The sequence below is a fragment of the Eulemur rufifrons genome, chromosome 7 (genome assembly GCF_041146395.1).
Source record: "Eulemur rufifrons isolate Redbay chromosome 7, OSU_ERuf_1, whole genome shotgun sequence".
NCBI classification, from domain to species: domain Eukaryota; kingdom Metazoa; phylum Chordata; class Mammalia; order Primates; family Lemuridae; genus Eulemur; species Eulemur rufifrons.
Genome location: NC_090989.1, coordinates 63,387,949 through 63,412,008, shown reverse-complemented (window position 1 = coordinate 63,412,008; position 24,060 = coordinate 63,387,949). Strand labels below are relative to the sequence as shown.

At 40.2% G+C, this 24,060-nt stretch overlaps 1 protein-coding gene across 1 annotated transcript; it reads right to left on the bottom strand.

Annotated features, from left to right (window-relative positions):
- Window positions 1–13,465: 13,465 nt before the first annotated feature.
- NDUFB4 (NADH:ubiquinone oxidoreductase subunit B4) lies at window positions 13,466–19,362 on the bottom strand. Its single transcript, XM_069472681.1, has 3 exons — window positions 19,127–19,362; window positions 14,926–15,072; window positions 13,466–13,718 (listed from the first exon to the last, which is right to left on the bottom strand). Exons 1-3 carry the CDS (start codon window positions 19,304–19,306, stop codon window positions 13,656–13,658), a joined length of 390 nt encoding a protein of 129 aa, XP_069328782.1. The 5' UTR covers window positions 19,307–19,362; the 3' UTR covers window positions 13,466–13,655.
- Between the last annotated feature and the right edge of the window lie 4,698 nt (window positions 19,363–24,060).

Here is a 24,060-nt window from a genome sequence, read left to right as displayed (position 1 = left end):
GACACTGGTGGATTGGATGTAAGGGGTGAGGGATAGAGAAGTTGGAGACAGGGATGGACAACTGCTGTGTTTCTGGCTATGGTATTTCATGGTCTCAAAAAATAAGGTGAAGGTATCTTTGAGGGTGACAGAGGTTGACATGCCTTCTGAATATTCCTTAATATTAAAAAAGTTTTTATTAAAAATTAAACATTGTTAACCTGCAAAGCAGTTAATACTTTTAAATAAGTTTTAAAATTGACTACTGTAGCAGCAGCTGCCAGTGGCCCACCTATATCCCATCAGCAGTCACCATCTGGCACCAACTGGCGGCTTTCGGTCGCCATCACTGGTAACTCTTTGCCTGAGACCAAAACCTCAGCAAATGTACCGAGGAATGAATGGCCTTGGATGTAGCCCTCAACCCATGACAAATGAGAATTAGTGGATAAATACGGCAGCTCTCTTGCCTTGTACCTCTGAGGCTCATGTGCTGCCCTGGTGTTCTGCAGCTCCCAGAGGGACCGAGTGCGCCAAGTACCCACAGTGGCAGGATCATTATTATTATAATGCACCCATTGTTCAAGTCCTTCCCTTCCCTCTCACTTCCCTACTCTCCTAGGGTGCTTCCTGGACTCTTCTCTCAACTAAGTCAACCACTAGATTATTTATTCACAAACCCCAGGCTTTCCTTTATGAGCACATCCTAACCCTACTCCTATATGCACACCTCAGCTCTCACCCGTTTTGGCTCCTCTGTTATCAGTCTCGTGGCAAAGCCTTGCGAGGGCTAATGCAACATTCTGGGTGGACATCCCCTTAGCACCCAATCCCTTGCACTTTTCCTCCCCACTGCTGGCAGCAACTCCTTAGATGGAGACAATATTTCGTAGAGGCTAGACTGCTCATTCTATTAATTTTAAAAAGATTCAGTGTCCTTCCATTATGCCTCAGGTCAGCTAAAAAGTTTCCTGTATCATTTCCTTAATTCCCTAAGATGCCTTCCTCTACCATGCTTCCCAAGAAATATGCCATCTCTTTTCTTAGAAAACCTTAAAGAGCAAAACATCCTGATACAGTTTCCTCCAATGACAGGAGGGTTTTCTGCCAAATCCTCTTGGCATCTTTATATATTTTCCTGTTAGAGAAGGGTGCAATAACAGCCACCCTTCTCTTTTTCATTCTGACAGGCTTCCCTCAAAAGCCTAGGCTACTAGCAGTGGCTCCGTACCAATGGTTCTCAACAGAGGTGATTTTGTCCCCCCACCTGACCCCAAGACATCTGACAAAGTCTGGAGACATTTTTGGTTGTCATAACTGTAGAGGGTGCTACTGGTATCTAGTCAGGTTAGAGATGCTTATAAACACTCTATAATGCACATCACAGTCTCCCACAGTGAAGAACTATCGAGTGCTGAATGTCAATAGTGCTGAGGTTGTGAAACCCTGCTCTATATTGTATCCCGCAGTTCTCAACTTCGGCTGTATATTGGATGTCCTACCAGCTTCTGTAACTCCCAGGGCCCAGGGTGTGCCCCAGATCAGCTAAATTAAAAACCCTGGAGATGGAACCCAAATATAGAATTTTTTTGGAAACTCCTCAGGTGATTCCAGTGCACAGTCAAGGCTAAGGACCATTGTTTTGGAAATTTAAAATCAGTATCCAAAACACCCCTGTTTCCAACCTCAAAGTCTGGTCCAAATCAAGTGTGGTTTTTTTGTTTTATTTATTTGTGTGTGTGTGTCTGTGTGTGTGTGTGTATATATATATATATTTTTAGAGATGTGGTCTTGCTGTGTTGCCCAGGCTGGCCTCAAACTTCTGGACTCAAGGGATCCTCCCACCTCAGCCTCCTGAGTAGCTGGGAGTACAGGTGCATGCCACCGGATCTGGCCAAATCAGGGTTTCTTAGGGTCTACAGAAAGGAAGTGAAAATCCCTAAAGCTCCCGACTTTTAGGTAAACACATAATGGAATGGGTTGGGGGATATGGAGTAAGGACTTACCCAGGAGGAAAAGCAGGTTTCAGAAGTAGGGAGGGGCACTGCTTCCCATCAGAAAGCACAGCCCTGCAAGGGAGCCCAGGTGGGCACAGGGAGAGTTGCAGGAGGAGGAGAGGCAAGTTAAGAAGTTAAGAGTTTATATAGATATAAACTCTATATAAGTTGAAAGTTAATGTGCAATTTCTATATTGTGATTTTCTAGAGTGATGAAGGATTTCGAACTTTCATCACTTGAAAATTCTGGATTTGAAAGAAATTGTGTCTTTCTGGAAAGACACTTTACTACTACTAATATGCAAACAATAGACTTGAGTGTTGGCAATTAAACTTGTTTGTTACATTTAGTGATCAGCTAGCCTTCAATCTGCTATAATCAACTTTGTATAATTACATTACAAAATCTGAGGTGTGTCCAAAATTTATGCCTTTGTGAGACAGTATAGTGTGTAGTTAAGAGAACAGATGCTAGAGCCAGACTGCCTGGATTCAAATTCAGATTCTACGACTTATTAGCTGTGTGAACCTGAATAAGTTACTTAACCTCTCTGAGTTTCTGTTTCCTCAGTTGTAAAATGATAGTGATGGTAGCTACCTCATAGTGTGAGTTTAAATGAGTTAGGACAAGTAAATTGCTTATAACAGAATCTATCACATAAGCAACATTGTATAACAAGTAGCTATTATCCATATTGGGGTTTTTTTGGTATTTTGATCTTGATACATTTTTTATATAATTATTAGGTTATTGATATATAAATTACCATTATCCATTAATTTTATTTTTTAGAAATAATAATTAAGGGCCGGGCGCGGTGGCTCACGCCTGTAATCCTAGCACTCTGGGAGGCCGAGGTGGGCGGATCGTTTGAGCTCAGGAGTTCGAGACCAGCCTGAGCAAGAGCGAGACCCCATCTCTATTAAAAATAGAAAGAAATTATATGGACAGCTAAAAATATATATAGAAAAAATTAGCCGGGCATGGTGGTGCATGCCTGTAGTCCCAACTACTCGGGAGGCTGAGACAGGAGGATCCCTTGAGTTTGAGGTTGCCGTGAGCTGACGCCACGGCACTCACTCTAGCCTGGGCAACAAAGTGAGACTCTGTCTCAAAAAAAAAAGAAAAAAGAAATAATAATTAAGAAAAGAGGCTCTGGAATCCAGACTGTATTTTTACAGCTGAAGGAGCTGTAAGTAATTTAACCTCTCTAAGCCTTACCTCCTTGTTTGAAAGGAAATGATATATTTCAAGGGATTTTGTGAGGGTTAAATAAGAAATGCATTAACACTTTTCAGCACATGGTGAACATACACAAATATTAGCTATTATCTTCATATAATTATGTCACAAAGTATGAACTATGCACAAAATTTATGCTTTTGTGAGGCAGTGTAGTGTGTAGTTAAGAGCACTGATGCTACATCATCTAGATTATGGGGGCCCTCGAGACTCTAATTACTCTAATCTAGGTTTTTAAAGTCTGAAATTATATCAGAAGCTTCGATACAACCCACTATAGCACTATTAACAGTGATACCTTGTATAATAAAAAGCAAGCATATGCAATTCTATACCGTGCCCTGAAAGAGAAATTTAACAAGTGGGGCAGTTTCACTCATTTATGAGCATTTATTTACTGCCTTTATTTTAGATTCTATGAATAAAATTAAAATCTAAATTACAGGTATATTTTACAATATCACTTCTCTTTTAAAAAGGATATATATCAATTAATGCATTCCACCATAAGTATCTGAAAATCTAACGTTAGCTTAACTAGGGCTTTATCTCATAAAAGAAGTCTGAGGTTTGGCAGTTCAGGATGGAGAAAATGCTAACACGAAGTTATCCAAGTTCTTTCTGATTTTCTGCTCCCCTGATCTTGGCATATTATATTATCATCTTCATTTCTAGGCCTCACATCCATGTTCCAGGTCGAAGGTTGTGAGGGAAAGCAAATGGGTGAAGGGACAGAAGGCTGTCTCCTGGGAAAATATTATCCTTTTATTCAGGAAAGGAAGTCCTCCCCCACAGACGTCTCCTTAGGTCTCATGGGCAGAACTGGGTCATACGTCCCTGCTTACACCAGTCCCTGGCAATTCCTGCTTCATTCCCTGGGGCTGGAGTTATGCGCACCCTCCCTGAGATAAAGTGATCTTTACCAGCCTTGTGACAAAATCAGGAAAAAAGGGGGAAGTGGGTATTAGTAGGCAACAGCTACTGCCCGTCGTGGATATGTTCTTGTGGTACTCCAGTAAGAATGATGTAGGAGACGTTGGGTTGGAATCTAATACCTTCATTCTCACAGCCCCAAGAAGAGACTCATCTGCCAATACTTGCTTTACACAAAAAATCTGCCAAACTCTGCCAGATTTCTCTCCAGATTATTCCCTATTAACATGGCTTTTCAAATCTTCTCTTTGTGTGATGTAAGAAAGTTGGCAATTGTCTTTAGCAACTGACAGTCTCACTTCCAGTCACGAGTAGGTGACATGGCAATCAGAGCAGTAGTTTCTAATCAACACCTAGCATCCTAATCCTAGAAATAGAAAGGTTTCTTGAAGAATTGGACAAGTCATTTCTCCTGTCCAAACCTTTCCTATAGAATTAGGCCATGAGATTAGTAGATCTTTAAAGATACTTCTAGCTCTAACATTCTATAAGTCTGTGAATGTACTAGAAAACCTAAAAGCGCAAGTGGGAGTCCCTCTTCTCTAAGGGCCATCTCTTAAACCCCCAGGCTGGATTAGGTGTCCTTTCTCAGTACCTGGCTCCCCCCTCACCAATTCCTCTCCCTGTCAAAGAATGATTGAGATGTGCCCTCTGGAGTCCGGCTGCCCAGATGGAAGTCCTACCTTATTACCTCTGCAGACTTGGGCAAACTAACCCCTCTAAATCTCATCTACATAATGGGGATATTAGGACCTACCTAAAAGGATTGTTTTGAGATACTTTGAGAGGTGTGTAAGGCCCTTAGTTTAGCTTAGTGCCTGGAACACATGCTAGAGCTTAGTAAGTGTCAGCTGTTGTAATTGTCTCTCTCCATTATGACTTCCTCTAAGAAGGAGCTGTATCTTCTTCATATTAGCATCCTCAGTGCTCAGCAAATGTCACGGGCTCAATAAGTGTTTGCCCAATGCAGAAGAGGCCTGCAGTGTCCTATAAGAATTCAACAGGACACAGGCTCCTCTACCCCAGCATCTCCAGAAAATCAACCATCCTGGTATCTGCAGACCAGTGGCAGCTCATCCTCCTTGCGGCCTGCATTGGCATCTCCTTTCAAACACCCTGAAAGGACCAGATCATCTCTGCAGAGCATGATTTTGGAGGGGAAGCTGTCTGCTAACCTTGTAATAGATGGCTTCAGGGTAATTGACCAGTCCCATCTCCATCTACCCTCCACTCAAGCCATCCAAAATATAAAATAATACTCTTTGATGTTTTCTCCATCTTATTAATATATACAATATGGATAAAACCCTCTTTAGAAATCTTTGTATTTTTAATGGATCTGAAACATATAAAGTAAATTTTTTAAAAAGTGCTTAGCTGTACAAAGTTTCAAGAGAAGTCCCCTACCACCTTCTCCTCCTACACTCAACAATTTCCTGCCAGACTACAGCTCCTGAGTCCCTCCTATATTAATTTCTGGAGCAGCCTTGGCTAGTTTTCTCCTTCCTCCCAACCCAAGATTCTTCCAGAGCCTAATTATTAAAAAGAGGTGAATGGTTTAAATGCAATTGATGACAGAAGTAAATATTGATTCAACGGGTATCATAAACACTATTTGGGTGATGGGCACACTGATAGCCATGACTCAAGTATTATTATACAAAAGCGATCTATGTAACCAATACATTTGTATCCCCTTAATATTTTGAAATTTAAAAAAACTCATTCAAAACTGATATGGTGATACTCCTTGCGATTAAAGGAAAGAGTAATCTTAAACTCCAGTGCCAGGTTTGCTCCAGAAATCTCAGACATTCCACCAGCCATCCATCTCCACGGAAATCCAGAGGTCAGATGTCAGACATTGAGCTTCCTTTAATCTTTTGAATCCTAAAGCTCAGCCAAGAGATCAATCCACACTGAACTTTCTTGGTAACTCAAAATGAAGGGTTTTCAAATAGATGACGAAGCTTGGTGTCTCTCCAGGCCACAGGAGTATCAGCAGAGGGAGGAGTCTCTATCTGAGCCAGAAAAATGGCAGTAAACAAAGCAGCCAGAGGGGAAACTACTAGAAGTATTACAGTCATACGTATAGGTACAAATGGGTCCTCTAACAGAGAAATAGAAACACTATCAAATTCTATTTGTAGAAAGTGGCAGTGAAAGATTTGAAAATCCGGAATCTTGTCATGTTTATAGAATTATATTTTTAGTAATTTTAAAGTGGTATCCATATTTTGTAATCATGTGAATTTGCTCAAGACCGCTTCTTGTACAGATCTCTAATTTCTTCAAATACTCCATTAATTATACTGAAGAATATAGAGATAATAAGTTATGAAAAGACTGCCAGGTGCCACTAGGAATGAGAAAACATAAAATGGAAAATAAATCAGAGACTGGACCCAAAGGGATTTCAATCAGAGCTCGGATGTGATCTTTTTATCCAGGGAGGATCCATAATAAAGACATAGTATAATTTTTAAACCAGCCTGCTAGGGAAGCAGTATTGTTCCAGGGAAGGGAAAGGGATGTCATACAAGGATAAGGAATTATTAAGAGGTCTGGCTCCTCATGCGTGTGCATAAAGGGGAACTAATAGAGATAATATATTTAGACTTTCATAAAGCTTTCAACACATTCACATCCAAGTGAGTCATCTTGGGATTGGCAGGGACTGCTTTGTTCTGCATTGAGGGCTGTCTCAAAAATTGAAAATCGTGTCTGATTGAAAATCAACAGCCTGATTACTGGTCCTTCTGCAGCCTTTCCTGCGCTGCAATCCTCCTCTACCCAGGAACCAGAGTGATATTCCTGGAATGCAAATCCAATCAGGTTAGTCCTGCTTAATACCTTCAATGGCTCTCACTGCCATCAGGCTGAAGTCTCAACTCCCTCAGAGATAAGGGCCTCATGAGCTGGTTCCTGGTTACCTCCCTCATCACACATTTGTCATTTTTTGGCTGCTCAGCAGTACCGGTGTGGGCTCCTGTGCCCAGTGCCCAGGGCTAGTGCATTATTCAGACAGATGGCAGCATTTGGTGCTCAGATGAGGTGGCAATTGATGTCCTCACCAGACCACTTCTTGGTGTGATTTGGGACATAGTTCCTGACTGACAAAAAACCTTTTGAAACTGATTAAATTCTCAAGAACACACTGCTCATTTTTTCCCAATGGTAACATTTTTAAAAATCCTACTATGCAAAAATTCCTTTGGGTACTGCCTTCTTTCAACATTTAGTTACCAAACATATACTGTAAATATTTTTCCTATTACTAAGGGTACTAAAATAACTCCTGATGAAAGAAGACCGGTAATGATCAAGAATTAATATCTTTTTTTTTTTTTTTTTCCTGGAGACAGAGTCTGGCTCTGTTGCCCCGGCTAGAGTGAGTGCCGTGGCGTCAGCCTAGCTCACAGCAACCTCAAACTCCTGGACTTAAGCGATCCTACTGCCTCAGCCTCCCGAGTAGCTGGAACTACAGGCATGCACCACCATGCCCAGCTAATTTTTTCTATATATATTTTAGTTGGCCAGATAATTTCTTTCTATTTTTAGTAGAGACAGGGGTCTCGCTCTTGCTCAGGCTGGTCTCGAACTCCTGACCTCAAGCTATCCACCCGCCTCGGCCTCCCAGAGTGCTAGGATTACAGGCGTGAGCTACCGTGCCCGGCCTAAGAATTAATATCTTTAATTTATCTTGTTTAACTTTTAAAATCATTAGGAAAAAACATATATCACATCAGAAAAGTAGGCAGTGGATTTGAATAAGCAAATAACAAAATAAACATAACTGAACAAAAATAGATTTAAAAAATGTTAAATCTCAATAATAAATGAAATGCAAATTGCACTGTCTGGGGAATGGACACACTTGAAGTTCTGACTGGGGGGATGGGGGTGAGGGGAGGGGATGGGTGCATACCTACTTGATGAGTGTGATGTGCACTGTCTGGGGAATGGACACGCTTGAAGCTCAGACTCGGGGGGATGGGGGGGCGTGGGCAATATATATAACCTGAACTTTTGTACCCCCATAATGAGCTGAAATAAAAAAATAATAATAATATTCTTCATCAAATACTAATGATAATAGCAAACTAATAATAATAGTAAACACTGAGACGGTATGCCACTGTCCTAAATACTTTATAAGTAATAATTTATCCTATGAGAAAAGTTAGGGACATACACAAAAATTTATCTGCAAGGGTGTCCCTTACATTAATCATAACAGCAAAAAACTAGAGAATGAAATGTCCAACTGTGAGATAATGATTAAGTAAATTATGGTAGATACACAGAATACTAGCAGCCATTAAAAGTGTTGCAGAGGCCGGGCACAGTGACTCGTGCCTATAATCCTAGCACTTTAGGAGGCTGAGGTGGGAGGATCACTTGAGGCCAGGAGTTCAAAATCAGCCTAGGCAACAAAGCAAGACCTCATCCCTACTAAAAAGTAAAAAGAAAAAAAATTAACTGGGCATAGTGGCACACACCTGTACTCCCAGCTACTCAGGAGGCTGAGGCAGAAGGATCACGAGCCCAGGAGTTTCAGGTTACAGTGAGTTATGATGATGCCACTGCACTCCAGCCTGGACAACAGAGTGAGACCTTTTCTCAAAAAAATAAAAAGTTGCAGAAGAGTCATTGCATGGAAAGATGTTCATGACAAATCATTGGGTCAGAAATTTACAAGTCATACGTGGTAGATCTCATTTTGTTGAAAAAAAGACTCGTATAAGCACAGAGGAAAGAAAAACACTTTAGAAGGATATACATTCCTAATTCTGAGACGTAGAAAAATAAAACGATATATGGTTGGCCCTCCATATTCCAGGGTGTCACATCCATGAATTCAACCAATCGTGGATTGAAAATATTTGAAAACAATGAATAATAAATAATGTAAAAAATACAAACAATAACCAATACAGTATAACAAATATTTACACAGCCTTTATACTGTACTAGGTATTATGAGTAATACAGATGATTTAAAGGAGGATGTGCACAAGTTATATGCAAATACTACACCATTTTATATAAGGGACTTGAGCATCCACAGACTTTGCTAACCACAGAGAATCCTCAAACCAATCCCTTGGGGATACTGAAGGACAACTGTATAGCCAAATATCATCCCTGTGTGATGAAATTGGGAGTGATTTTTATTTTATTCTTTAACTTAACTTGCATAAGAATATAGTATCCCCCCTTATGCATGGGAGATATGTTCCAAGACCCTTAGTGGAGGTCTGAAACCACAGATATATGGATCCCTATATCCTGTTATTTCCTATACATACATACCTAAGATAAAGTTTAATTTATAAATTAGGCACAGTAAGAGAACAAAAACAATAATAGAACAATTACAGCAATATATTGTAATAAGTTATGTGAATGTGTTCTCTCTCTCTCTCTCTCTCTCTCTCTGAATGTCTTATTACCTATTCTGGGACTGCAGTTGACTTTTGGTAACTGAAACTGTGGAATGTGAAACCGTGGATAAAGGGGGACTACTGGTACACTAAAGTTATCTAAAAAAGAAGACTGAAGGTCGGAGTAGGATTCCTTATGTTTTTGCCCTCTAGTAAAATGAAATGAAGTAATACAATTCTTTGAGATCTGGAAAACAATTCAAGCATAATGGCCATTAGGGGTGGAGAAGTGAGCTCTGTGGAGGCAGGGGCAGAGGGTTATTGTAATGATATAGGCAGGGGCAAATTAGGAAACAGGTGCCACATGGAAATTGGGAATGGGAATCTAATGATTCAGCCAAGTCTCACTGACAAGGGATGGTAGCTGTAGATCCAAAATGGTTTTAAGATCTACTTTGCAGAAATTCATGGATCTTCACTCCAGCATGATGCCATTACAGCTGTGTCTACCACCCTGGCCCCTTTGAATCCGTTTCTCACACCTTCTATTATTTCTGTCTCAAAGCTTCTGCTCTCTCATAGATTAGGCTCATTATTTCAGTGCCCTCATATAAGATACAGAAAGTGGGAGACAATCTCCGTAAATGTTTAGGAGTCTCCCATGTGGCTGATGTTTGTAGGGATCCAGTAGTCTTCAGCATGGCAGGACATCCCCTCCAAAGTAAAGGGCAAGTTGTTCCACTTCACACCCTTCACTATTAAGAAGCACAGCTAGTGAAGGGAGAGAGATGAAAGCTTTTAATGCTGAGGAAGGAGAAAAAAAAGGAAGAAGCACAGCACTTTGTGGGTCTCTCTGGATTCTGAAGGCGATATATACCCTACTTGGGAACACTGTTCCAACTCATTTATGGGGCAATTCGTAAAGCTGCCAGTTTTTGATGGAGCCCAGAGAGGGCTCTGCAGCAGATCCAGGCTACAGTGCAAGCAGCAGCCACTTGGGTCATAAAACGCAATAGAGGGCCGGGCGTGGTGGCTCACGCCTGTAATCCTAGCACTCTGGGAGGCCGAGGTGGGCGGATTGTTTGAGCTCAGGAGTTCGAGACCAGCCTGAGCAAGAGCGAGACCCCATCTCTACTAAAAATAGAAAGAAATTATATGGACAGCTAAAAATATGTATAGAAAAAATTAGCCGGGCATGGTGGTGCATGCCTGTAGTCCCAGCTACTCGGGAGGCTGAGACAGGAGGATCCCTTGAGCTCAGGAGTTTGAGGTTGCTGTGAGCTAGGCTGACGCCACAGCACTCACTCTAGCCTGGGCAACAAAGCGAGACTCTGTCTCAAAAAAAAAAAAAAACAAAAAAAACAAAATCAAAAACGCAATAGAGCCAATACTCCAGGTATCCGTGGTAGATAAGGATGCTGCTTGGAGTCTCTTGCAAGACCTGGCAATAGGATAATTACAGCACTGACTCCTAAGGTTCTGGAGCAAGGCCACACCTTCTGTAGCAAAGAACAATTCACCATTCCAAGAGCAGCTGGGTATCCACCATGAGATGAAGTGACCATTCAACCAGAGCTGCCCATCATGACCTGGATAATGTCAGAAGCACTGAGTAATGTGGTCAGGTAGACACAGCAGCTATAGGGCACAAATGAATATAGCTAAGCCTATTAAAGGCTTAGCTAAGGTACCAGATTGGGAATGTCCTGCTGGGTAGAGGCTTAGAGGTGATCATGTGGTGTATGCAATGAACTAATGGTCATAGATACCACAAGACGTCCAGTAGCTAGAATTCCTGAGTCTGAGAACCAAGAGAACAAAGTAGTATTGGCCCCCTTTGCCACCAGTGACTCATTGTGGAATGTGTGCTTCTAGTCCTACAAATTTAGATTCTGCTAGATAAGAAGTCCTGATTCCCACAGTGGGGCCTGAGAACACTTTCAGCAGGGAAACACAATAATCCAAAGCATCTTCTGGTCACTTGGGGCTTCTTGTACCTGGGAAACAGTAGACAAAAAAAGTTTCCCTTTTCTGGCAGAAGTGAGCCTGATTACAAGGAGCTAGGGTTCTGCCACACAATGGGGCAGCAAAGAATATGTCTGGAGCCCAGGGTGTTCACTGGAGCATCCTGGAGTTTCCATGTCCAGTCTAACTGTAAACAGTCAAGTGCTACAACAAAGGGCAGCCTGATGATACTGGAGTAACTAAGGTTCTAGTTTTTAAAAATGATGGCCAAAGAAGAGAAATCTAGAAAGCATGATAATGAGTATCATGCTGAGATAATGAGTATCAGTTATGGCTTCCAGGCCAGTTACAACAGTGTGGACTGTAGCTTGTTCCATTAATGGTCCCATACTGAATGTTCTGTAGAGATTGTACATCGCTATCACCTTGAAGGACATGTTATAGATCGGACTCAGTGTGTACACAGACAGATCCAAGCAGTGTATGGCATGATGAAGTACCTCTTGTGCCTGCCTCACATCCTCTTAGTCTGTTTACTCCAATTATTGCTGCCACAATCAGTTGCTTGCAGGTGTGACCTGACACTACTTCACCTCAGCTGCACAGCACATCACTTGCCTTCTGCCCTAAGCTTCCTTCCTGCTGCATGTGATGCCAGTAAAAACAGCCATTCTGAAGCATGTTGATACCTGGACATACAAGGGAATGGCATGGGATAACTCTTGGCCAATGCAGAGAGGATATTTGCTTTGTCCATGTCTGGAGGGAAAATTCTGTGTACATTCCACAGGGCTCCTCAGAAGGTCCCCAGTGGAAGCCAGTTACTCTCAGAGACAACAGTTCAACGGCACACACTTGATGGGCTTTACCTCATGTTTCACTCTTCCCAGCCTCCCACTCCTGTTCTTTCAGGTCACTTCCTAACATAAACTACCTGCGTAGAATCCTTTCTCTCAGGCTCTGCTTTTTAGGGCAACCCAGGCAAATACAAGGATCAAATGAGAGAACAGTCATAAATATGCTTTTAAAGTTAAAAACCAATATACTCGTGTAAACCAGCTCTAAAGAACATGCTGATCATCTACAGCACTTGATTTTATTCTTCCTTCGTAGATGAGATTGTCACCTGTTTCAAGATGGAACTACAAAGCATAGGGTAGCTTTATTTTATTTTTGTAAAGCTGGGTCTCTCTACATTGCCAAGGCTGGTCTTGAACTCCTGGGCTCAAGTGATCCCCCTGCCTCAGCCTCCCAAAGTACTGGGATTGCAGGTGTGAGCAGCCACACCCAGCCAGCAGCTTTAATAATACTCTGTTATTTCATTTTCATCTTCATGACCTCATGAGGTAGTAGACATTACTATCTCCACGCTAAAAATGAGGAAATGGAGGCCCAGTATTCCAACTGTTACACTGAAGCGAGGATTCTAGCCTAGATCTGACCTCCAAAGCCCATGTTCTTAACCGTTATATTTCTGTTCCTCACTGTGACACCACTCTCCATCTTCTTACCCCACAGTGGCCCCCAATCCAGCATATCTTGCCCTTTCATGCTCCTGTTTTGTCCTATCAGGCTTGTGAACTTCAGAGCCTACATCAAATGCTATCTCCCTAAATTCCTCATCAGCATGCCTGCATCAATTTCCTGAATCACTATTGTATTTTTTACACTGGTGTTACTCTTCTGCTGCATTTACCACTGGGGCTGGGGCCAGACTTAGGTATTAAATAGTACCAGACACCTAACAAGCACTCAAATATTGACAATTGTTCAATAAACAACTGTCAGAGTGTGTACTCACTCCTTAAGCATAGGCACTCAGTCTGTCTCATTGACTTCTATAGTCTTAGCACATAACACAGTGCCTGGCTCATAGTTAACACTCATTTGTTGAATGACTGAATGATTGAACATGAATCTGTTTCTTCACTAAACTACGAGCTCTTAGAAAGCAGGCATTCTTCAATGTCCAGCAAATGTTTGCTGTCACTCCGACAGCAGTGATTCCCAGCACAGGCCACTTTTGCTTCTGTAGGTTGGGCGTTAATAAGTTTTAACATTGAATCAAGGTAATATTAAGAAAGAGAAACTATTTAATGATTAATAGAAGATTTATTTAAGCATGAATACATGTAGTCATGATTACCAGACTTAATATGAAATGTTAAATGTTCGATCCAATTTTCCTTCCTGGATAAGTTTTTCTTTCCTGTCCTGTATAGACAGAAAAAAATGTTCATTAAAAGCAATGCACAATCTGCAGTACAACCCTGAAAAACAGAATGAAACATCCCAAATTTAATTTCAATCCCATTGTCTAAAGCTCAGGGAGTGTGTGAGGAAACAGTAACCTAAAGAACTAAAGGGACAATAAAAAAAACACTCCTATTCAAAAAACATCTTACTCACATTTTAGTAATTAGAAATATATTATCCCCCTAAAAAGCGTATATTGAAAGAAAAATGTAAACATCTTCTGGGAAAGTGGGGACAACCTTTCTGTTAGGTAGATCATTTATCAAATAATCAAAATGCAGAAGCCCTAACAGGAGAGTAGATTGGCCAGTTTAAGACAAAGCCAAATGGGTGGACTCCAGTTTAGTTGGCAACACGAGGCCTGGGGGTCTACCACCAGAAGTGGAGTGGTCTAGTGCCAAAGATAAGCTTGGCTTTCTCTGCAATCAGATACCCAAGGCCTCTGATTCCCAACACAGGCCACTTTTGCTTCTCTGTTGCTAGAGTATTAATAGGTTTTACCATTCATTAATTCATAAAATGTGACCAACATTAACTAGAATTCATGCAAACAGGAAACATTAATGATTTACTTATCTACTAATACTTGACCCAATAAACATCATCTCTTTTTAAAACAAATGAACTAAGAAAAATAAATAAAACATTTGCAGAATAATGATCTAAAGGGTAATCAGAATAGATAAGTTTAATTTCAACATATCTTCTAATGAGAAAAAAGAAATTAACTTTTTAAAGTTATTTTGGTATTCCTTTGCTTCATAATCACAGTATAATTTACTTATACTATGTAAAACACACAAGGAAATCTCTTCCATGAGCTAAGATCAAGTCTTAGAAATTTAAGTTGACCATTTTATTACTTTAAGTTCTAGAGTAGCCATTAAATTAAATTTGAAAGACCCAGAGGCTATCATGATTTTTAACAAAGTATATTTCTATGCTAGTTGAAACAATAAAGCAATAAAACCAAACATAAATGAAACTTTCTGACTTAACTCCAGCTGGAAAAGAATAAAGGTAAAAGAAGACAGGAAAGGAAGGCAGACTACAGGGCCAAGGTGGGAGGGGCACTGGTGGCAATCATCAAGAGAAAAGAGCTGCAGCTGGCACCTACCGAGGGGCCCTATCACACAAATACTAAACATCTGGTCCTAATACTTACCCTGTCAGTTTTGATAACATAATACCAGAAGAAGAGGGGCCCAATTGCACACACAGCTCCTAAGAGTGAGTTCTTGGGAGTGGGTCTGAAATTGGGATAGACATTTGCTGATCTTGCATAGGTCCAACGAATCAAGGCAGGATCTTCCTAAAATCAATAAAAACAAACCAAATTATAGACTTTAAGAAGGGCCATATTGAGAAACAAATTCATCCTTTGTAAAGGAGCATAGAGATGCTTTTTGTTCTCTGTAATAGTTAAGTTAATGAATGTTGCTAAATAGCTTCAGGGAAGATCTTTCATTTCTAGTGTTTTTTAAATAATTCTCTGATGATACTGTTCAAATCCTTCAGAATTTAGGACTCTTCTATCACCCTTCAGCTTTCTATTTATTTAAGAATCGTAATCTTTTTAAATTGTCAGAGAAGCTACTTTTTCTCATATATCATTTGTATCTATACTTCTCTGGACTGTTTTTAGCTTTGTGATCTTTCTTGAAGTGTGACCATCAGAACCCCACATCAGAATCATATTCCGGATGAAGAGAAAAAGATTTCATATGTTCTAGCATGCTTTGTATTTTGTTCCAAGACACTTTCTAATGCTATGCCCACATTGGTCTTCCAAGCTACAAAACAAGCTGCAGGAAAATGAAGAAGGAGGTAGGCTACCTCTAAACTCTTAAGTTTTTTAAGCTGATGACTGATATTTTAAAAGCCAAATTGGTACATTTCACACTATTAAAAGTTTTACAGAAAGGTCAAAGTTGTTAAAGAAAAACAATCAGATTGTCTTGGTTAAGAAAAAAAGTAATTGTCTATTTTAATACATTTATACTGGAATAACTATCCAAGAATAGCAAATCTACCCCCAAACACATAATTAAGTTTAATTAGCTAAATCCCCACATGATTTTACAAAATTAGACTCTCCAATTAACTGACAGATAAAAATAAGCAAACAAAATCAGCCTTAAGACTTTAATATATGATGTGAACATTCAAGGTCCTAACCAACACCAAGAAGTCATGATTGGTAGGACTAAAATAATGTAACTGGGTCTTCCACAGCTGTATTTCAAACCAAACTAAATTATAGCACATTTACCCTCATATGATCAGCTGGATCTCAGAAATAAAGAAACCTTATGATGGAAATGCTCCCCTTCTTTACAATCAGGTTGAAATTCTTCAAGGGTGTGAGCATACACTACTAGATTTAAAAGTTCAAAAATACCTTCTGCTGCTCTAGAAACTATTAACATTATGATACCACATTAAAATAAAAGCAAATTCTGCAGCATTGTTTATTACACCTGTATTGCAAACAGTAAAGAGGGTAAGGACACAACATCTTGAAGGATAAATACATCTATTCTTACATCTTTTCTGCTATAATGAATTTGAATGACTATCCAATGGCAGACTTCTCAATCTGCCAGTCACTTCTCTATGCTTTAAGATCTGCCAGATCTGTGTTCCAGAAACAGACATTTTATTTCATAAAAATACCAACAGTCCCATCACCGTGGTTCATTGAACCCAGTACTGTTATTAGGAGAGATTAAGAGAGGTTGTAAAAGATACACCATAGGGGACCGTTTTCCTCCTTTGACACCACTCAATGAATGTCCTATGACTCTCAGCAGCATTTGACATGGTGAAAACTCCTTCTTGATTGAAATAATTTCTTCACTTGACTTCCAGGACCCATACCTGCTTGGTTTTCCTCCTAACTCTTTGGCCATTCTCTCTTCAACTCTTGGGCTCTTTTCCTCCTTATCTCCCCAAACATATCCAAACAAATTTCCTAATATTTCATTCCACCTGCATACCTGCTCCACTCACACTCTTCTTATCTTGGAAAAGGTAACTTCATTCTTTCAATCACATACGTCAAAAACCTTGGAGTCTTCCCTGACTCCTTTCTCTCACACATCACATCCAATCTGCCAGCAAACCTGGTTGGCTCTACTTTCAATATACACCCTGAATTGACCACCCCCCCCCACCACCTTCACTGCCACCACTGTGGTAGCCACAATCAACTAAGAGAACAGATTACTGCAAAAGCCTCCTAACTAGCGTCCCTGCTCCTGTCCTTGTTTCCCCATGGTCAGTTCTCAACCAAGCAGCCAGAGGTCTTGCTAAAATGTAAATCCAGATTATGTGACTCCCCACTCAGTAAAAGTCCTTACAGTGACCAACGCCTGGTATGATCTAGTCCCAGGTACCTCTCTGCCCTCACCTTTCTCCACGTTAGCCACAATGGTCTCTCCAGTAATTTCTGAATTAACCAGGCACACTGCTGCCCAACAGCCCTTGCTCCTGCTGTCCCCTCTGACCAGAATGCTACTTTCCTAGAGAGCTGCAGAGCTAGCTTCCTCACCTCACTTCTTTCAGATCTTTATTCAAATGTCATCTTCCAACTGAGGCCTTCCCTGGGCCTATCTAAAATTGTAGGGGTTTAACCTCCCTGCTACATACAAACACTTGGGATTTCCTCCCCTACTTTGTTTTGTTATCACTTACCATTACGTAATATGTTAAATAATTTAGTTTTTTAAACTTGTTTCTTGCTTGTCTCCCCCACTGGAAAGAAAGCTCTATGAGGACAAGGATTTTCGCCTGTTTTGTTCTCTATAGTTACATAAGCATCTAAAACAGGCCCATTATGACCCTGAGCGATTATCTGACTGAATCAATCATTCTTAAAGATTAGACTAGATAATTTACATGTACTGATTAATAAATGATTGTGTCACACACTCATTTAATTAAAAGAACAACCAAAGAGGCAGGTATTATTACTTCTATTTTACATGAGAAAACGGAAACTGCCCTGAGTCATAGAGTTGAAAAATATTACAGAAGATCTGGGGTTTCAAACTCAGGTTTGAATGAGGCCTTATTCTTTTTCACTATAACATACTATCTAACACGTCAAACCCAATCATGTGAGTATGTATGTAATAATTGTGGGTCTCTGCATCTTCTTCTCAAGTAAACAAGGTACTGGCTGGAGTACCTTGTTGGAGTACAGGCAACTAGTTAAAAGCATATGCTGTGAGTTACACAAACCAGGGTTCAAATTTTGCTCTATCACTTGCTAAGAGGTATTTCTGTATAAGCTATTTGTCCTTCCCATATTGTCTTCTCACTTGTAAAATGGGGATAGTGACAGCTTAATTTTCTGAATAGTTGCGATATGTGAATAAAATAACGCTCAAAGAAGGGTTTAGCATAGTGCCTGGCACATCGTATAACTTTCCTTCAATCCTCACAACTTCCAAAAATTCTTAGAGAACACCAGTGCAATTGCTGGGAAAAGTTGTTTTTTTTTTTTTTTTTAAACATCCTATTTTAACATATTTAGACAGCTCTCATACAGAAAACTATCTAAAAGCACACTTGTTAAATAATAGCTACCAGTTTACTGGGCATATATTTTGTGATGGGGAATATTACATAGAGCATCTCATTTAGCCTCACAACAATTCTATGAAGAGTGCACATCATTTCCATAGGAACATCAGAAAACTGTAATTTTTCAGAGTGGTTAGGTAAGTTGCCCAAGGTCATTATAGTCTGCCAATGTGCAGTGCCTGGGGGGCTGATTCCAAGGCCCAAAGCTTCAGGGTGTTTAAAAGATATAGGTTGAAGAAGCACTATATTTCCATCAGGAGAGAGCAGTATCCTTATGAAATGTGAATTGAAAAGTAAAAAACAACTTTTTAAATTTTATAAATATACATATAACCATTTTCTGATCACGTGTTACAAGCAAGGCACTGTGCTAGGCCAGTCACGTGCCTTACCTCATTTAATCCTCCCTACAAGCTCATAAAACAGGGAGTATTGTATCACACCCATTGTTCAGATAGGAAAACCGAGGCTAAGCAGAGTTGAAGACCCTTCTCAAGGTCACTCAGGTGGGAAGTAATTAACCCAGGATTCAAATCCAGCCATGTCTGTCTCAGTCCAGAGCCCGTCCTCTTGACCACCGAGCTCTGTGGCCAAGGTCAAAGGGCTAGTGAGTGGGCCTGATCTCTGGGCCTGGAAGAGGATATGCGTCTAACATACTGATCGGAAACGGTGGCCGCCACCCTGCGTGGTCTCCTTTGGCCACTCTGGGCTACCCATCCCGACTGGACCGCCCGGACTCGGGCCCTGGATTCCCGCCCGGCCGGCCCCCGACTCACAATGAGCCCTCGGCGGTTGGGGTCGTTGTACTGAAGCAGGTACTCCCTTTTAAGCCGGGCTCTTATGGCCAACCGCTCGGCTTGCGCCCGCCGGGTTTCCGGAGATATGTCGTATTCGGCCGGGTCGAGGGTCGGGGGCAGAGTGGCCAGGCGCGACGGAATATACTTCGGGAACGACATCTTGGTGCCCCAGCACACAACTGCGCCTGCGCGATTCTGAGGTCCGCCCTCTTTATTCTGACCTTTAGCTTCAGGAAGTGCGCCTGCGCGTTAGCGTGAGGTTGGGGCTGCAATTTAACACGGAGCTCAGAGTCTTTGCCCAGGCTTCCGGGACACTTATGCGCCCTAGGGATCTGCGCACGCGCAATGTATTCTCATCCGCCCCCCACATATCCATCTGGCACTGCTTTGCTTCTTCCTGGCAGCCTTCTCTCTACTGACATAACCAGAGCTTATTATGTAAAGTTAAGCTATGGGAGACTGGCGAAGACTGGGAAATGGGACTGGGTATGGAGTCAGAAGTCCTGATTTTCAATGTGTGTCTGCTCACGCTGTGTGATCTTGGATAAGTCACATAAAGTCTCCTTATCCTGGAGATAATGAACCCTATTCTGCCTACCTAGCAAAGTTGTTGTGAGGATTAAATAAGCCAATGAATATAGGACAAAGTGCCTTGTAAAACATAAATCCCTACCCAAGATAAAGAGAATAAGTTTTTTTGTGCGTTACATTAGGTTCATACACCATAAATATAAGCTTATTTTTTACATGTATGAAATAATGATTAGTAGGAAAATGATGTTATAACAGAAATCCTGCCTGACTGACTGTAGTAGATCAGGAAGGAAATGAGGTATTGACTAAAGCTCATGAAAGAATAGTATCCTAGTTCAAATACTGAAACCCCTTACCTAAAATCCTTAGCATTCTTCAGATGCTAAGAACAAAAACCATCCTTGCAGATATGAAAATGCACATAAGGACACAGTATCTTACTGTAAAAGATGATTTGGGGAGAAAATTGGAAATTTCATTGGAAATAATTGGAAATAAAACCTTTTCCATCTCTGTTGTCCTTCCTCCTCGCCCTCACTACCACCAAAGGAAAAAGCAACTTCAAGTTACACAGCAGAGTCTTTGGGTACCAATAAGATACTCCTCAGGGGAAAAAATGGAAACATTTCTATAACTTGGGCAAGGAAGGCTGGATCAAAAGAGAGCTTCAGCTTGGCTAAGCTGTCTAAGGACATGTAGGTATGTTGGGAAATGGTTGCTAGGCAGAAAAGGGACCTAGAAAGTGTTGGCACTTGAAATGATGGGGAGCAGCACTTCTGTCAAATTTATTCAACATTTTAATACTGTTTTAAAATATTTATTAAGCACCCACCGCGTGAAGCATACTGTGCACTAGTCAGTCTTAGTCAATCTTCTAGGCTCAGTGGGGGAAATACAGAAGAAATGGAAAATGCCATGTGTGTCTTCCAGGAGCTGATAATCAGGCAGACAAAAGAACAGACAAAACCTGGTAATATTTGCAAAGTAGTTTAATGTCCAGATGAATAAAGAGCAAAATGGACTCATGAAAATGCAGGCCGAGGGACTATAGGAAAAATAAATTTGAGACAAATCACTCACACTCAATTTTAAAGAAGGAAAAAATAAGGAAGTTCTGGTTTGTTCAAAGGTGTTTTGAAATATTAATAAAACAATACGAAAGTAGAAACAGACTGTAAAATTCTAAAGACTGCATAGATAAAGTTTCAAAAACCTTTCATTTCTAGATTAGACACTGATCTAGGAAGGAGGGCATGTAAAAAGAATAAAGGATAAAGAAAGCAGTCCAATGTTAAAGGTAAAGCAGTCCACGGTTAAAATAGATTTCTTAAGATTATGAGAAAGAGAGAGAGAAAGCTTAGGATGAGTTAAATTGGTTATTCCCACACTTGCCTGATTATTATAAGGATTGCTTTGGAAAATTGTTAAAGACTTAGAGCTTAGCCAGCACAGTGGTGCACCTGTAGTCCTAGCTACTCAGGAGGCTGATGCGGGAGGAACCCATGACCCCAAGAGTTTGAGTCCAGCCTTGGCAACATAGCAAGATCCTGACTCTAAAAAAGTTAAAATAAGTAAATAAAAATACGGAGTGTTTTTTAACTCCTAGTTTCTGTCCTGTTCTTGGAGATTCAGAATTGGTATGGCAGGGGAACACCAGAGTCTGTACTTTTTACAATTTCCTGGGGAGATTCTTAAAATACATTGCGTGCTTGAGAAACAGATGAGTATAAGAGGTCTTTCTTTTCCCAATATAATTGGTACCAGAAAAGGCCTCTGTTAGAGTGAATCTATTAAAGATGGGGAACTAGATTCCATAGTGAAAGAAAAAGACTTGACAAGGACTTTATCTTGAAAATATTCAACCAAAAAATTATGAAAATGCATTTATATTTAACACATTTTAGGTTACAATTGGCACTATATGCTAATTCTGATAAATCAAGTGTCAATTTGGGGTGACACAATTTTTTTATATGGCTCATTAGCCTTCACTTAGCATTTGATTTTTGTAGCAAGGTCATATTTACAAAAGTATTGGGCTTTATCCAGTTTTCCCAAAGGCCTCTCTTAGTCCTTTGAAATCAGTTGTTTTTCTTTTGAAGCACTGATGTCAACATCATTCTTACTGATTTTCCCTTTTTCATTTGTTATTGGTCCAACTCTTGAGGTCCTCCTTTATGACTTTGCATGTGGATCCAGCAATTCACCAACATCACTTTCAATTTCATGAAATTCCACATCTTTTGCAAGATTGGCAATTTTACTTAGCAATAGATTTTTGTTGTATTTGAGGGCTGGATATTTCCAAATGAATTACTAAGCTTTGATAGAGGTGGGTGTAGGCACTAGGGTAACAGATTGGACGATTTAAGTGGGGAGCAATTTCACAAGTTGTCATTTTATCAACGAATATTTTCTGTTTTGAAGACTTTTATATCTCTGAGAAATCTCCTAACAGAATTCATCAGGACATAGATTAGAAGGACTAAGTGTATGTACCTGCGTGTGGCTGGAAGAAGGGGAGAATGATGTGGTGAAGTGGAAGAGTTTAGTGCAAATGTGCAGGGTTGGTCAAGCTCTGTGAATAGCGGAGGGCTTCAGGCAGCAGAAGCTGAACAGGTGAATACAGAAACTGTAAGAAAAGTGAATCAGGAAAAGACTGAATTATCTTCATTTTTCCTCTGTAGAAAACAATATTGCAAAGTTCATTGTCATCTGAAGAGGTGTACAAAGTATATGCAGGCAAATATATATATGAAAAAAATATAGAGGTATATCAGAAAATTAATTCAAATATTTTATTATTTTTCTGACTTTTATTATGTTTATATTTTAAATTTATAATTTATTGTTATTCTTCTCATTCATACCTAGTTGTATTTGTAATTTTGTATTAATTTTTTTCTTAAAGAAGTCCCTTCTCTCCCCCCCAAATTATATAAGCTTCAAATCCCATCAAACCTGGATCTTCCTGTTTGCCCATCTTGTTTAAGCTACAAGAGTACTATGTGAATTAATTTAATCGTCTAAGAGATTCAGGAACATGGGGTAGCAAGGAAAGTCATCTCTTTGGTTGTGTAGTCACCCTGGGACCTTGTCTTCCAAAACTGAAATGAACAGCAGCCCTAAAGGAGAATAAGAACACTACTCCAGAATTCTCAGGGTCCCACCTAAGCTCAAGTAACCTGCTTTCTCATTGTTTGCCTAGCATTTACCTTTCCTCCAAAAGAGGATACTATTGAGTCAGTTTGACATTGTTCAATCTAGATTGGCCCAAAGTACCACATGGGAGGTTGGCTTTCATTGTGTCTAATTCTTCCGTGGCTCTGTTGACGTGGGCACTATCCCAATCGTGTAATAAGATAAAACAATGATACTATTTTCACCCAATAGGTACCCCTAAGTTACAGAAGCTTATCACACTTAGAAAAGGCCCCACATAGAGCTACCTTCTTCAGAAGTGGTAATACATCCAGCAGGCACTTTGAGACTACACAGCCTGTCCATGACAAACATACATTACTTTCTATGTATTCCTCCTATACCTTTGTAGTAAGTCTTGTTATTTCATGGGGAAAATCTCTTCATTCATTTGTATTATAGTTCAAAATTATGTAAGCTACTTTTGTTCCCCTTCTCTTTCAGGTGAATTTTAGAATTAAGTTGTCAAGTTCCATGAAAAAAATCCATTGAGATTTTGATTGGAATTGCACTAAATTTATAGCTTAATTTGGGATATTGTATTTTCCCATCTCTGATCATTAGTCCCATCTCCTTTTATGTCCTTCAAATATGTTCTGTAACTTTCTCCATAAAGGAGTCTTGCTTCTCTGTTAGATTAATTCCTGCTACATTATAGATTTTATTGCTATTGTTGTTTCTTTTTCCTACTACATTTTTTTCTTTCTTTCTTTCTTTTTTTTTTTTTTTTTTGAGACAGAGTCTCACTCTGTTGCCCAGGCTAGAGTGCCGTGGCGTCAGCCTAGCTCAGAGCAACCTCAAACTCCTGGGCTCAAGCAATCCTTCTGCCTCAGCCTCCCAAGTAGCTGGGATTACAGGCATGCGCCACCATGCCCGGCTAATTTTTTCTATATATTTTTAGTTGCTCAGCTAATTTCTTTCTATTTTTTTAGTAGAGACGGGGTCTCGCTCTTGCTCAGGCTGATCTCGAACTCCTGAGCTCAAATGATCCACCCGCCTTGGCCTCCCAGAGTGCTAGGATTATAGGCGTGAGCCACTGCGCCCGGCCCCTACTACATTTTTAATTGTTTATTGCTGGTATATAGGAACAATATTGATTTTTGTATACTGATCTTGGAGCCAGTATAATTGTTGGAATTTTTATTAGTCCTTTTAGCTTTTCTATACATTCTTTTGAA

Bases quoted from the DNA above. Each gene is read 5' to 3' on its own strand.
- NDUFB4 (XM_069472681.1), bottom strand. From the start codon at position 19,306: ATGTCGTTCCCGAAGTATATTCCGTCGCGCCTGGCCACTCTGCCCCCG. The intron at 15,073-19,126 runs GTGAGTCGGGGG...TATTGATTTTAG, and splicing joins CCAACCGCCGAGGGCTCATT to GAAGATCCTGCCTTGATTCG. The intron at 13,719-14,925 runs GTAAGTATTAGG...CTGTCTATACAG, and splicing joins ATGTTATCAAAACTGACAGG to GACAGGAAAGAAAAACTTAT.